Below are 14,394 nucleotides of genomic sequence, written 5' to 3'. Positions count from 1 at the left end.
AATGGAGCAGCATAGTTATTTATCCTCTTCAGCTCATCAGATGATTGTATTTGTTATGTTTTCATAATTTACAAATTTCCCTGTTTTTATGGGATGCACTGAGAAAAATGGAGCAGGTTATTCACAACTGAAATTCTCAGTTAAACTGATAAAAATCCCTGGTTGGAGGCTGATTACTTTTTCAAGGCACTGTACATTGAATGGGATTTGAACCCACAACTTTCTGACTCAGAACTTAGAATGAAATAAATTGAATCATGTTTCATGAAGGTAAAATGGCATAATGAGAAGTCAGAAGAAGTGGGAAGTAGTTAACAAAACTATTAAGTGAATCTTAACAGAAATTAAATGTAATTATAAGTTAGTTCCTAAGCATAAATCCAGATTTGTTTCATTTTAATGAATGAATGTGAGTTATCCATTCACCACTGGGTTTATATTACTATGATTACTTTAAAAAGTTATTTTATTGAGCACTGTGTTTTAGAGTTGCTTTTCCCTATTGATACTTGGACTCCAGTCTATTCTGGGGTTGGCTAGCAGGGGCAGACAAAGTTTCCTAAGGGTTTTTTCAGAACTGATCGGACTCTCTTGTTATTGCTCATTAACTGCACATGTTGCCAATTATTATCTGTGTATTTAAAAACTGCTTCTTGTACCTTACTTTGTTCTGTCTTAAAGTGTGACATTGTAAATAGCAAAAGCCTCTGACTATTTTTTTTGAGTCTTCTCTGTGTTTTTATGTCTGTCTGCCATTTCTGGATCTTGTTTGTGCATCTTATGTTAGGTTTGGTTTGTGAACTTATGCTTGGATTACTGCATTTCTGAGTTGGACTGGTTTCCTGTTTTTGCCCATCCTGGCTAAAAGAAAGTAAAAGTCACTTTCAAATCAGCATATCAACTCCTGTCTGTGTTGTGCTTTCTGCAATTGGACTCACTCACAATCCTCAGTGATGCAGTGGTCGAGTGCTGGAATTTCAACCCGGCAACCTGAATTTGATTCCCAATCAGGCCATTCCCTTTACAATTGAAGTGCAATGTTTGCACCATAAGCATCTTAATTCAATTCACTTCTGAATATTACTGGGTGCTAGGATATTTCACCTCATCTTCCTGCTAATATTATTAACATTATCTATCTTCCAATTACTTTCAACCAGATCAATGTCCTTATTATCTCCCTTACTATCAACTAAATCCACACTATTCAAATTAAGACTATGTGAGGCAGGCATTGTTATTTCCTAGCATCTTACCATCTAAAGCTTTTTCAAAATTTCAGCAGCCTTGAAAATCAAAGCAGCCACAAATTCTAGAACCCTGAAATAAAAATACAAAGTGCTGGCAGTGCTCAGCATTTAAGGTATTATTTTATAGAAAGTGAAATTGAGTTAATATTTCTGGTCAGTAACCTGTCCATTGAACTGGAGAAATAAAAAGCAAAGTAACATGCTTTCGATTTCACAGAGGGGAAAAGGTGGAGCAAACAGGAGGCCAAGCATATCCAAGTGACGCTATGCTTTTGAAGGGATCTTGCTAATGGATGAAAGAGGGCAAATTGGCGATTAATTTAAAAGAAAAGGAAAAGAACATATTGGAATTGAGAGAGGCAGAGCATAGAAGTTTTAGAAATCTAAAACAAAAAAATAAACAGGATATATGCCACTGGTCAGGCAGCTTATGTAGAGAGGAAAACAGAGTTAAGCCAGAACTCAAAAAAAGAAAATGTTGGAAACACTCATCAAGGCAGGCAGCATTTGTGGAAAAAGAAGTACTGTTAATATTTTACATCAAAAATCCATGATCAGAACTGGAAACAGAAACAATATGAAAATTTAAGGTGCCTACGACTTTTGCGTTGTACTGCACATCAGAAAAAAACAACACAGGTTAAGTGACCACTTTATAGAACATTTATCTTCAGATCACAAAAGCATCCCTGAGCTTCCAGTCACCTGACACTTTAATTTACATTCTGCTGTCCCATTAGTCTCCTACAAGGTTGTAATGAAGGTCAGTGTTAGCTCAAGGAACAACATCTCATCTGCTTTTAGGTACGTTGCAGCCCCTGGGATTCGCTGTTGAATTCACCAATTTCAGATTGTCGTCTATTCTGGTTTGTGTCAAAACTGGACAGTTCTGATGGAAGGTCAGCCATTGTAACCCATTTTTTCTTTCTCCACAGAATATTGTCTGACCTGCTTAATTCTGTTTTGTTTGATTATTGATCAGTCTGCCACTGGCAACAGTGTTTCCTCACCTGTACAATCAAAATCCTCCACAATGACTCTTTTGAACATCGCCCTGGATTTAAAATATTAATTCCTTCTCTAGTTGTGTGTACAAAAAGGCAATCTGCAAGTTAAAGATTTTTAATTAAATCTGTACACAGTGCAGGATCTAAGCCTTATTCATGAACTGTTGTGATATTTCATTACTTGCAGGAGGTGAGAACACAGCAAAGCAATCCCGCCATCGTATGATTATTCAATTACCATCAAACGGCGGGCGTGATTGTCCTGATACACTCTTTGAGGAGAAGGATTGTGAGTCCCCTCCTGTCTGCAATAATTACAGGTAAAAATGACCATCAGATTGAATATAATCTGACTGCGTTAAACTCAACTCCTGCTTAATTTTGATTAATTATTGTGCTTTTCTTTACAAATATTTTACGAATGAAGCAATTTCTTCATTCTCCATGTTAAATAGGTTCTGATTTTAGGAAGCATTTAATATCAGTTCGTAATTAATGTCAAGCCAGATGATCTCAGGTGGAACACACAGCCATTAGTGAACTCATAAACACAATAGTGGAACACGCAGCAAGAATTTTGACTTCTCATACAAACTGGTTTCTTTCTTCAAAATGTAGCATTTACAGATAAACTGAACTGATGATATAGTCGGTTAGCACTCTTTGGCTCGCTGTCTTGTGAATATATATTGCTTGATTAGTCCAAGCTGTTTAAATTCTCATTTGCATACTTGAGGTGCATTCACTGTAAAGTTGATATAGCAATATGAGTGTATTGTCTGCCTAACTAGTACTTATTCATGGAGTTGTGACTCAGAGGTCAAGAGTGCTAGCTTAATTTTCAAAGTAGATCATTACAATCAAATTGGCCCTTTAAGCAAAGCTAATCCTTATAATAGCTTCTATATGAAAATATTGTGATTGCTGTCAGAAGACAAATACATAATTGGTTTTGTAATGGATCTGCAGTGGTGCCACATTTAGGCTAGAAACATGAATGTCCAGGTGAAGAAGGACATTAAGAGCCAGAATCATCTTATGAGTGCATTTAGTGTGCTCATTGTGGGTCAAGCAGAATGGGTACAGGTATGTTTCTCTCTGTTAAAATGAATCTAGCTGCTTCAAGCTGACCATTCCTTCACCAAGCTCTTCTCCATCACAACAATCCCTTCCTTGCTACTCCTCCTTATGTTCCCACCTCCCAAGTTTCAATCACCTGTATGCACCCTTTGTAGAAAATTGATAGCCTCATTCCTTTCCACCAGCCATGATTTCCCTCTCCTACCCTTGCTGCTGCCTGCTTCTTGACTGCATTTATATGGCAAAGGCCTTCCCAAAAGATATCTATACACTCTGTGGGAATTTGATGAGAAACCTCTCATAGCTCTAACCCTTAATCTCTTAACACAGTCTGTTGGACTTCTCTGTCAGAATCCTTACGAGAAAATACAAAGTAATATTATGAACCAGTTGAATGAGCATATCAATTGTTGGAAGAAAGACTGGCCACTATTAAGTCCATCTGCTTGAGATAGATGGGGCACTGCTGTCAGAGTAGTTTTATGGCTAAAGCATTTATCTGTCTTCTCATGATGGATGAACACATGTATATTCACCAGTTCTAAACTCAGAGCCTTATTTGACTTTCAATTCTGCTTTATTTCTCTCTCTGTAAAACTCAGGCTTGCTATCCATCTCGTTTAAATAATACGTAGCACTAAACAACGAATCTCCTCTTTCATTTCTTGCACAGCCATTTGCTTTTTTTTATGGAAAGAAAAGTGTCACCTATACCTAACAATCCAGAGGTATTTTGAATTACATTACTTAATCAGATGTAAATTTAATTCCCAACTAAGGAGCAATCAACTATAATATAAAAAGTCACAAGCAAGAGAAAATCGGCAGATTCTGGAAATGACTGTCCATTTTTCCATTGATGCTCCCTGGCCTGCTGAGTTCCTCCAGCATCTTGTGGTTAGAAAATCCGCTGTGTACAGTGCCCATAAAATGTATTCACCCTTTGTATTTATATTCACCTATATGTATTCACACATATAAAATGAAAGGTTTCATGTTTTGTTGTTTTACAATATTGAATCACAGTGGATTTAGTTTAGTTTTTTTTGACACTGATCAGCAGAAAAAGACTCTTTTGTGTTAAAGTGAAAATAGATATCCACTGATCTAAACTAATTAAAAATATAAAACATAAAATAATTGATTGCATAATTATTCACCCCTTGCAATTCTGTATTTAGTAGATGCATTTTGGCAGCAATTACAACAGTGAGTCTATGTGGATAGGTCTCTATCAGCTTTGCACATTTGGAACCTGCAATTTTTCCCCATTCTTATTTACAAATCTGTTCAAGCTTTCTCAGGTTGCATGGAGATTGAGAGTGAACAGCCCTTTTCAAGTCCAGCCACAGATTCTCAACTGGATAAAAGTATGGACTCTGACTTGGCCACTCCAGGACATTAATTTTGTTGTTTTTAAGCTATTCCTGTGTAGCTTTGGCTTTATGCTTAGGGTCATTGTCTTGTGGAATAAAGATCTTCTCCCAATTTGCAGTTTCTTGCATACTGCATCAGGATTTCCCTATATTTTGCTGCATTCATATTATTTCCTACCTTCACAAGCCTTTCTGGGACTGCTGCAGTGAAGCACCCCCACAGCATGATTCAACCACTAATATGCTTCATGAAAGGGGTGGTGTATTTTTGATGATATGCAGCATTTGGCTTATGCCAAACATAGTGTGTAGTCTGATGGTCAACAAGCTCAATTTTGGTTTCATCAGACCATAGAACCTTCTTCCAGCTGACTTCAGAGTCTCCCACATGCCCTCTGGCAAACTCTAGCGGAGATTTCATGTGAAATTTTTGAACAGTGGCTTTCCCTTTGCCACTCTCCCATAACGTTGCGACTTGTGAAACACCTGGGCTACAGTTGCTGTGTGCGGTCTCTCCCATCTCAGCCACTGAAGCTTGTAACTCATCCAGAGGTGTCATGGATCTCTTGGTGGCCTCCCTCATTAGCCCTTATTTGCACGGTCACTCCGCTTTTGAGGGTGGCCTGCTCTAGGCAGATTTATAGCTGTGCCATATCCTTTTCATTTCTTAATGATTGACTTAATTGTACTCCAAGGGATATTCAGTGACTTGGAAATGTTCTTGTATCCATCTCCTAACTTGTGCTTTTCAATAACCTTTTCAGAGTTGCTTGGAGTGTTCTTTTGTCTTCATGGTGTAGTTTTTGCAAGGATACTGACTCACCTGCAGTTGGACTTTCTAGATACAGGTGTATTCTTACGACAATCAATTGAAACACATTGACTACACACAGGACTTCAAAAATAGATCTCCATTTAACTAATTATGTGACTTTCAAAGTTAATGCTGATTAGTTGCACCGATGTTGATTTGGTGTGTCATATTAAAGGGGGGGGGGGGTGAACACTTATGCAATCAATTATTTTGTGTTTTATATTCGTAATTAATTTAGATCACTTTGTAGAGATCTGTTTTCATTTTGATACGAAAGAGTCCTTTTCTGTTGATCAGTGTCAAAAAAGCCAAATTAAATCTACTATGATTCAATGTTGTAAAACAATAAAATATGAAACCTTCCAATGAGGGGTGAATACTTTTACAGGCTCCTTATATTCTGTACAAATCTGTATATTCTAAAATTGATTTACTAAGTAAATGATTATAAATGATAACATTTTAAGGAAAACACATAAAGTAGAGCTGGTGGAGTGTGAACACAAATCTTGAAAGTAACTTGGCAGATTGATAGAAACAGTGAAAAGCTTTGGTTTTCCAAATAGATGAATGGAGTGTAGCAGCCATGCTATATACTACACGTCTATGTGTCACTAGTTAGGTCTAAACTGGAATAATGGATTCAGTTCTAGACATCAGACTTTAGGTGGCATGACAAGACCTTAGAGAATATAAAGTGGAGCTTTTCTAGAATGGTAGCAGAATAAAGACCTTTGATTAGATAGAAATACGGAGAAGATGGGGTTACACTTAGCATGGAAATGCTTTTGGATAAAGTTGTTCAAAATTATGAGTGGTTTGACTAGAGTAGATATAAAGAAACAATTATGCTGACAAGGGTTTGGTAATTAGAAGTCTCAGGTTTAAACTGATTGGGAGGTCAAAGATCATTTCTACACAGCAAATCATTTCATTAAGAATTCACTACATTACATGTTCAAAACAGAATTAATAAGTTCTCAATTAGCAATTGTGGTAGAAGAGTAGGACAGGGGAATCAAATATAAAGGTCTTTCAAAGAGCAACACAATTGTAATGGGCAAAATGGCCATTTTCTATGATTAGTAAATCTGCATCTTAAAAAAAGAAGGCTCTAATAGGCGAAGAGTTTGACTGAAAAAGTGAAGACTGATGTATATTATGCAAATTATTGGTAACTGTAATTCTTTGGAATCATACCACTGAAAATAAATAATCAAATTGCATTCTCATGAAATCTAGACCATTGAGGGGGAAGAGTGTTTTATTTTAATGATTGTATTAAATTGATTAATGAAAGTTTTTTTAGCTTTGGTTATATACAATAATCTTACTTGGCATGGTGATAGGAATACGTTTTCAATGAAATTTCACTGGACTAGATTATAACAGTGTACAGTATACAGGGGGCTTAAAAGTTTACGGACTTGTAAACCAAAAATTAGCAAATTGGCAAGCTGATATATTTTTCTCTTGTGGAACTTAAACTGTGATAATTCTAAACTACAGGTGTATTCTCATTTTGTTATATCATTGCACAGATAAAACTTACCTCACTGCAAAATTAATGCATAAAATGTTGAAAGGCTCTTTGCATGTTATTTTAATGAACTTACTAAAACCACAGTTACTGTTGCACATTAATACAGATTCCATACTTTGGATTCAATATTCTAGGGGCAGATTTCATTCCATTTGTGAATTTGACAGGTCTGTTAGGATAAAGTCAGCAACTGAATTGATGTAATTCTTATCAGTTTGCCACAGGATTATTTCTTGTATAACAATGACTCAGGAGGATGGGTTAAAATCAGCCTTAGAGGGAAGGAGACCAAACTTTTTTAGAAACTCATATTTTATTCACTCAGCAAACAAATCACAGTCATGTGGTGAGCTCTTTTGGAGGATTCTTGTGTTATAGTACTGCACCAATTCAAAAGTAATACCAAGGTAAATTAATATTGCTGAAGAAATTAATACACATTAAAAATGTTGTTTTGTTGGTAGGAATGAGCAACAGTCAGCCTGTTGGAAAGTCATGAATACTGCAGTGATATATATTAAACTAATTGCTGTTTTGAGGAACTAAGTGAGGCAAGTCCAGCTGGCATGACTCTACCCAAAAAAGAGCTCTTCAATATTTAATTAGTAGAGTCACTTAGCGAATAGGAAATTATTCTGCAAGGGACCGTGCAGAGGTTATAGTCATAAAGTTATACAGCTTGTAAACAGGACAGTTGGTCCAATGTGACCATATCAATCAAGATGTCTATTCTAGTCTCATTTGCCTTCAGTTGACCCATACCCCTCTAAATCTTTTCTGTCCATGCACTTGTCCAAATGCCTTCAAAATTTAATTGTTCTGAGCTCTTCTACTTAATCTGACTGATTGTTCCATCCACACGCTACCAATGTATATGTTCTGCCCTGGTTTAACTTCCCAAAAAGCAACACTTCACACTTGGGTGAGTTACGTTCCATCTGCCATTCCTTGACCCACTTTCCCAGTTGATCTTGATCCTGTTGTAACCTTGACAGCCTTCACTGTCCATTATATCACCAAACTTACTAATTATCCCAGCTACATTTTCATCCATATCATTTATAAACACCCAGTGGCCACTTTATTAGGTATACATATACACTTGCTTGTTAATGCAAATAGAGAAACAACTAATCATGTGGCAGCAACTCAATGTATATAAACAAGTAAACATGGTCAAGAGTTTCTGTTGTTGTTCAGACCAAAAATCAGAAATGACTTTCAGCGTGGAATGATTGTTGGTGCCAGATGGGGTGGTTTGAGTATCTGAAAAAACTGCTGATCTCTTTTGATTTTCATGCATAACAGTCTCAGGAGTTTACAGAGAACAGTGCACAAGAAAAACAAACAAAAAAATATACAGTAAGCGGCAGTTCTGTGGGTGAAAATGCCTTGTTAATGAGAGAGGTCAAAGGAGAATGCCCAAACTGGCTCAAGCTGACAGGAAGGTGAGGGTAACTCAAATAACCACATGTTACAGCAATGATGTGCAAATGATCATCTCTAAATGCACAACCTGACAAACCTTGAAGCAGATGGGCTATAACAACAGAACACCATGAACATGCACTCAGTGCCCACTTTAATAGGTATTCAGTACGTTGAATCTGCTCCTCTATTCAATCATGGCTGATTTATGATACATCTCAACCTCATTCTCCTGCCTTCTCCCAAGAACCTTTGAAACCCTTACTAATCAAGAACCTATCAGCTTCCACTTTAAATATTCCCAATGATTTGGCCTCCAGTGAATTCCACAGATTCAATCCCTCCTCATCTCTGTTCCAAGAGACATCCTTCTATTTCTGAAGCTCTGTCTTCTGGTCCCTGACAAGCAACGGGAGAGGATGTGGCACATGTGGCACATCACTGGTCACGAGCCTCCAATATGAAAAACAATCCTCAACTATCATCCTGTGACTCTTACCACAAAGCCAGTATGATACCCATTGAATTACTCATCCTGGATTCTATCTGACCAAAGCTTATGGTTCAGCCAATGAAATTTCTTGTTAAAAGCCATGTGGGGGTCAGCTGGAAATGCATGTACCAATAGAAGGAGAAGGGTCTTGGAGCAAACTGCTGACTGTGTATTACCCTCCATAGATGCTGAGTTTGCTGAATACCTCCAACATTTTGTGTATGCTGCTTAAGGTTGAAGTTGTGTTGGCATAGAGAAGGCTGGGGTCAGTCAAAGAGAAGAGTCAGACAGCTCATTCATTCCCTGGGCAAATTCAATTTTTTCCCCACAATCTCTTGGTGGAGTTTCTAATGCATTTGTTCCGTGGGAGGAGGAGGACAGTCAGAAGCTCTTCTTTGCTTTGGAAAATGGACTCAGGAGACCAGACTGGCACTCACCATAGCATTATTCAGTGAAACACCTACAAATAGATTGTGAGCCAAAACTCTTGCCCGAGTCACTCCCTTGGGTTTGAGGATGACTTGCTTCCACTGCATTTCCATAGGTTCTGAGGTGGCTGATGAGGTTTATGTGAGACCCACAGACTTGCTATGCATGGGACAGTAAATGCTTGATGCAAGTACAAACATAGTAGGTTAGTAGGTTGTGAGGTGAAATGCTTTTTCTGTCATTTACTGTGGCCTCTTATTTGGCCTTGATGCTTTGATTCCTAGTTCCTTGTCAGTCAAAATACTTTTTCCCCCACTTGAGGTCTCGTTAGTGAAAACCTGAAGTCATGAAAGTTGTTTATAAAGAGATTCTGGACATCCTTGAATCATTTCCTTTCTACCTGGTAACTTTGTCCCGCGACAGAGCTCAAAATCCATATTGAGGATCTGATCCTGCTTTGTCATTATTCTTCACTTACAGAAAGTTAAAAAAGGCACAGGTGGCAGATAGCATGTTCACTGAAGTTCTAAAACTCTGCAGTGAGGAATTCAGTTATAAATCCATAACCTCTTGGAAGAGGAGGATATTCCAGTAAGTTTCAAAGAAAGAATCCAGGAGACAAATTGACTGTGGTAGCCAGAGACATGTCTCCTGGTGGACTGCTACAGATAGTGTTTTCTCAAGTATCTTCCTCAATGATTTGATCCCAAAGGTTGTAGATCTGCTTCTTGAACCACACTAATTCCATGGAGAGGTACAATGAACATTTTTCACCATGTGGCAAGAAAAAACAAAGTCCAGGGGGCAAAACAACTATTCTACGTGGCCTTGCATTATTTTTAACCTCATTAAAGCCATTGCCACAAATTTAGCTATATTCTGATCACACTGTGATCACTGTGCAGTAACTCTTTGATTATAGAATCATTATGAATAAAGAAAACCCATGTTAATTTAGCTATTTGCAAAGTCTTAACATGTCTCTCTCTCTACATCACTCTGCTTCCTCTCTTGTAATACCCAACTGTTTCCTAAACAGACTCGCATATGTATTTTGTCCTATTATCAAGAAATCCTTCATACAAAGAACAGTCAACAAATGAAAAAGCCATCAAGTACTGAAGTTTTTGTTCTTGCATCTGTATCTGAAAGTTATTCCATGTGATTGTGCATTACTGTATGTAAATCTGCAAATAGCTAATGGATAATATTTTGGAATAAAATTTTTAAAACATACAGATAAAAAAATCCATTTTAAGAATGACAACTTGATATAGCTTATTAATCATGCTTTGTATGAAGAAGAATTTCTTCATATCAGTTCTAACACTGCATTTAATCTTTTTGGTAAATTTTCAATTGTATTTTAATTTAATTTTTTATGTTAAAGTTTTTCTTCACATCAGCTTGAGGCCAAGAAGCCCAAGTCGATCTTTCCTTGCAAATCCGATTTCCAAGTAGTTCTGCCTTTAGAAGGAAGAAGGTACAAGATTGGAAGGCATTTTATGGGAAAATGAAAATTAAATAATTGTCTTAAAAATAAATGCAACTTCTTCCTTTCTTAGTTCAATACTATATAGTAACTAATTATGTATTATTTTCAATAGGTGGAAAACACACAAATGGCGGCGCTGTCAGTTGGTACCTTGGTATGTCCGTCAAGATAGCCCAGGAGCACATGAATCCTGTGGACCAGGCCTTCAAACCAGAGGTTAGTTTTCTTGTTTACAGCTAAAAATATCACACAAACCACATTCAGCAGGGATCTCTAACGATTCTGATGTCGTCCCAATTTGTCTAAAATTGACCTAACAGCTCAAGAGTTGTGCCAGGAGTCAGCACTGACAAATGCCCCTAATACACTGTAATCACTTATTTGAGTTACTCTAATTGCCACTGCTTTCCAGGTCTTGAATGTAGTTCTCAAATTTATTTCTTTGTTTGACACCAGGGCACTAATAGACATACTTTATAAGCTTTATATTTACAAAGAAATTGATCATTGGTCTAAAAGAGCTATCACAAATAAATTGTTCTGGATGATAGTTTTGAAGTCATTTTCTGCCACTTAAAATAAATTGATTCTTAGGTGAAGAACTAGACACTAACAGAAGAAGGTGTATTGTGATTAAAAAAACTGCAGAATCAATGCCGCTTCATCGTGTTATCATTCTTAAAAATGCTTTTTAATATATATAGTGGGTGAAATTTTATTTCAAAATGTTATTCATTCATGTTAATTCATGGTACATTTACAATCCGTAATGTACAAATACGTGTGCGTGGAGAAACAAGATGGAAAGAACACTTCTCAATGCATTTGTGCTCAGATGAGCATACCAATTCTCACCAATTATATGTTCAATGAGACTGTTAAATAAATTGTGAATTTTGTGAGTCCAATAACACAACTGTACATCTGCATAAAAAGTTATCAAAAATGCCTGTTTAATATTGTTAAATTCAATTATTTAAATTTTAAATATTATTTAAATAATTCATATATCAATAAATTTAATGCACAGAGTATAATTTTAATTTTCTTACATTAAGGAAGTCACACTAGATTTATTTTGTAACTTACTTATTAGTTAATACATTCTTTTTAACAAGGTTATTAAATAAATGTTCACAGGTACCTTTCTTGCATATTTAATTGGATTTCATACTTTTTTTTGTGAAATGATGTCAAGACATTACCTCTAGCAGAACCATTATCTCATGTGTTAATGACAACTGGAATTTATTCCAAATAGATTGCTTTTCAAGCATAGCTGAGAGAACGGTAAGCTGTTCTAAAACATCAAACCACGGTCTGACAGCTTCTCGAATCCACCTGAGAAAGACATTTGAATGTTGAATTCTACTCAAATGATATATGCAAATTTGATAACATAACAATACAGTCAAAATATAATCATGAATTCTCCGGAAAGCATCATGTAACCGATTTTGAGGTGCATCTTGAACCTCAGGCTATACTGGGATTGCTGGTAACTTCCAACTTCCATTATATCTCCAGGGTATCCAGGACTGCTAAACAAAGTTGATTATTTTTAATCTGGTCTAACAGCAAAGCACAACAATACACGATCTTAAGTCATATATTCACATCATTAATTTCCATACCATATGAACTCTTTATGTACCGAGTAAATACACCAGCAACTCACACAAAATGCTGGAGGAAATCTGAAGCCAAGTAGCATGTCTGGAAAAGAGAACAGTCAACATTTCAAGCCAAGACCCTTCATCAGGACTGGAGAAAAAAGGATGAGGAGTAAATTTAAAAGGTGGGGCAAGGGGAGGAAGAAACACATGGTGATAGGTAAAACTGGGACAGGGGAAGGGTGAAATGAAGAGCTGGGAAGTTGATTGAGATACAAGGCTGGAGAAGGGGGAATCTGATAGGAATGGACAGAAAGTCATGGAAGAAAGGAAAGGGGGAGGAGCACCAAAGGGAGGTGATGGATGGGTAAGGAGATAAGGTGAGTGAGACAAAAAGGAATGGAAAATGGAAAATGGTGAAAAGGGGGGATTTAACAGAAGGTCAAGAAATCAATTGTCATTCCATCAGCTTGAGGGTTACTCAGAAAGAATAGATGTTGCTCTTCCAACCTGAGAGTGGCCTCATCATGACAGAAGAAGAGGCCGAGGACTGACACGTTATAATGGGTATACGAATTTGAATTAAAATGGGTGGCCACTGGGTGATCCCACTTTTTCTGGCAGACAAAGCATAAGTGCTCGGCAAAGCGGTCTCTCCCAATCTATGATGAGTCACACTGGTATACAGGAGATCACACCGGTAGCACCAGACACAGTATGTGACCCCAACAGACTCACAGCTGAAATGTCGCCTCATGTGGAAGGGGCCCTGAAAGGTAGTGAGGGAGGAAGTGTAGGGGCAGGGAGAGGAGGTGTAGGGGTAGGTGTAGCACTTGTTCTGCTCTGAATGGTAGTGAGGGAGGAAGTGTCGGGGCAGGTGTCCCACTTGTTTTGCTGAGTAGAATTGAGGGAGGAGAAGTAGGAAATAAATATGCCACATTGCTTTTCCTCTTTGAAAACAGAGCTACACTGAACACACATGTACTCAATCATTACAGATTCAATCTGTTAACTGTCTTCCTTATTCAATTCGGCCTTCTCCACTGTGTACTTGTTTCTGACACTGTACTCATTGCTAGAACTGAAAAAATTGCATTCCCTTAGCTTAATTAATTGTTCTTCTATGATATGATTACTTAAAGTGAATAGATTGGGTGTATACATTAGAAATAGATACATCATCTTGTAACTTCAATATCTATAGGAATGTTTCTTGCAGTTCAACATAGACAGGTTCAGTTTTAATATTAATGCATAGTAAATACCTTTTAGGTCCACAAAATGGATTACTTTACCAAGGTCCCATTATTGTGTCTCATACATCCTCAATTGTCTGGTGACTTGAACAACTAATTATAACTTTTGATTGTCTCAGGATATTTCCACTTGCTTCGGTTATGATCCCTCTAGCTCTGTTCCAAACTCAGTCATGTGTGAGGACAATGATTCTAGGATGAACCCCTAGAAGAATATGGCATCATGTGATATTTAAAAAAGTTGGTTAAATGCTATGTGTTACTTTAACCATAACTCTATTCATTTCAAATTTCCTGGAGTTTCCTTCAAATATAGGAGAAGTAACTTTGATTTGCAGTAAAGAGGCATGGCACTAGTTTCAATACATCAGGTGCGTACCTGGGATCCCTGTGCAGGCATCATGCTTCCTCAGAGGCATCAACAAAACATGACATTGACATATTTGGATGAGCACTGATTTCCTCCTTCCTATCAAGTATCAATATTGCAAGCTACTCTTTGCCCAATGGAGTTAGATATTTGATATGGTTTTCAACCTGTCTTTGATTCTGGGCCTATCACTTTTATTCTGGTGTAACAGCAATTAGTGCCAATCTCAAGTTCAATGTC

The 14,394-nt window shown here is 37.2% G+C and overlaps 1 protein-coding gene across 1 annotated transcript in view; it reads left to right on the top strand.

Moving 5' to 3' along the window:
* The window catches only part of thsd7aa (thrombospondin, type I, domain containing 7Aa), a 406,075-nt gene that overhangs the window by 307,779 nt on the left and 83,902 nt on the right, over nucleotides 1-14,394 (top strand). The window contains exons 10-11 of the mRNA XM_059972618.1: nucleotides 2,445-2,577; nucleotides 11,028-11,131. Coding sequence (XP_059828601.1) covers nucleotides 2,445-2,577; nucleotides 11,028-11,131 — 237 coding nt within the window. The remainder of the gene's footprint in view (nucleotides 1-2,444; nucleotides 2,578-11,027; nucleotides 11,132-14,394) is intronic.

The sequence above is a fragment of the Hypanus sabinus genome, chromosome 6 (assembly GCF_030144855.1).
Source record: "Hypanus sabinus isolate sHypSab1 chromosome 6, sHypSab1.hap1, whole genome shotgun sequence".
NCBI classification, from domain to species: domain Eukaryota; kingdom Metazoa; phylum Chordata; class Chondrichthyes; order Myliobatiformes; family Dasyatidae; genus Hypanus; species Hypanus sabinus.
This window is presented reverse-complemented; position numbering and strand designations above follow the sequence as displayed.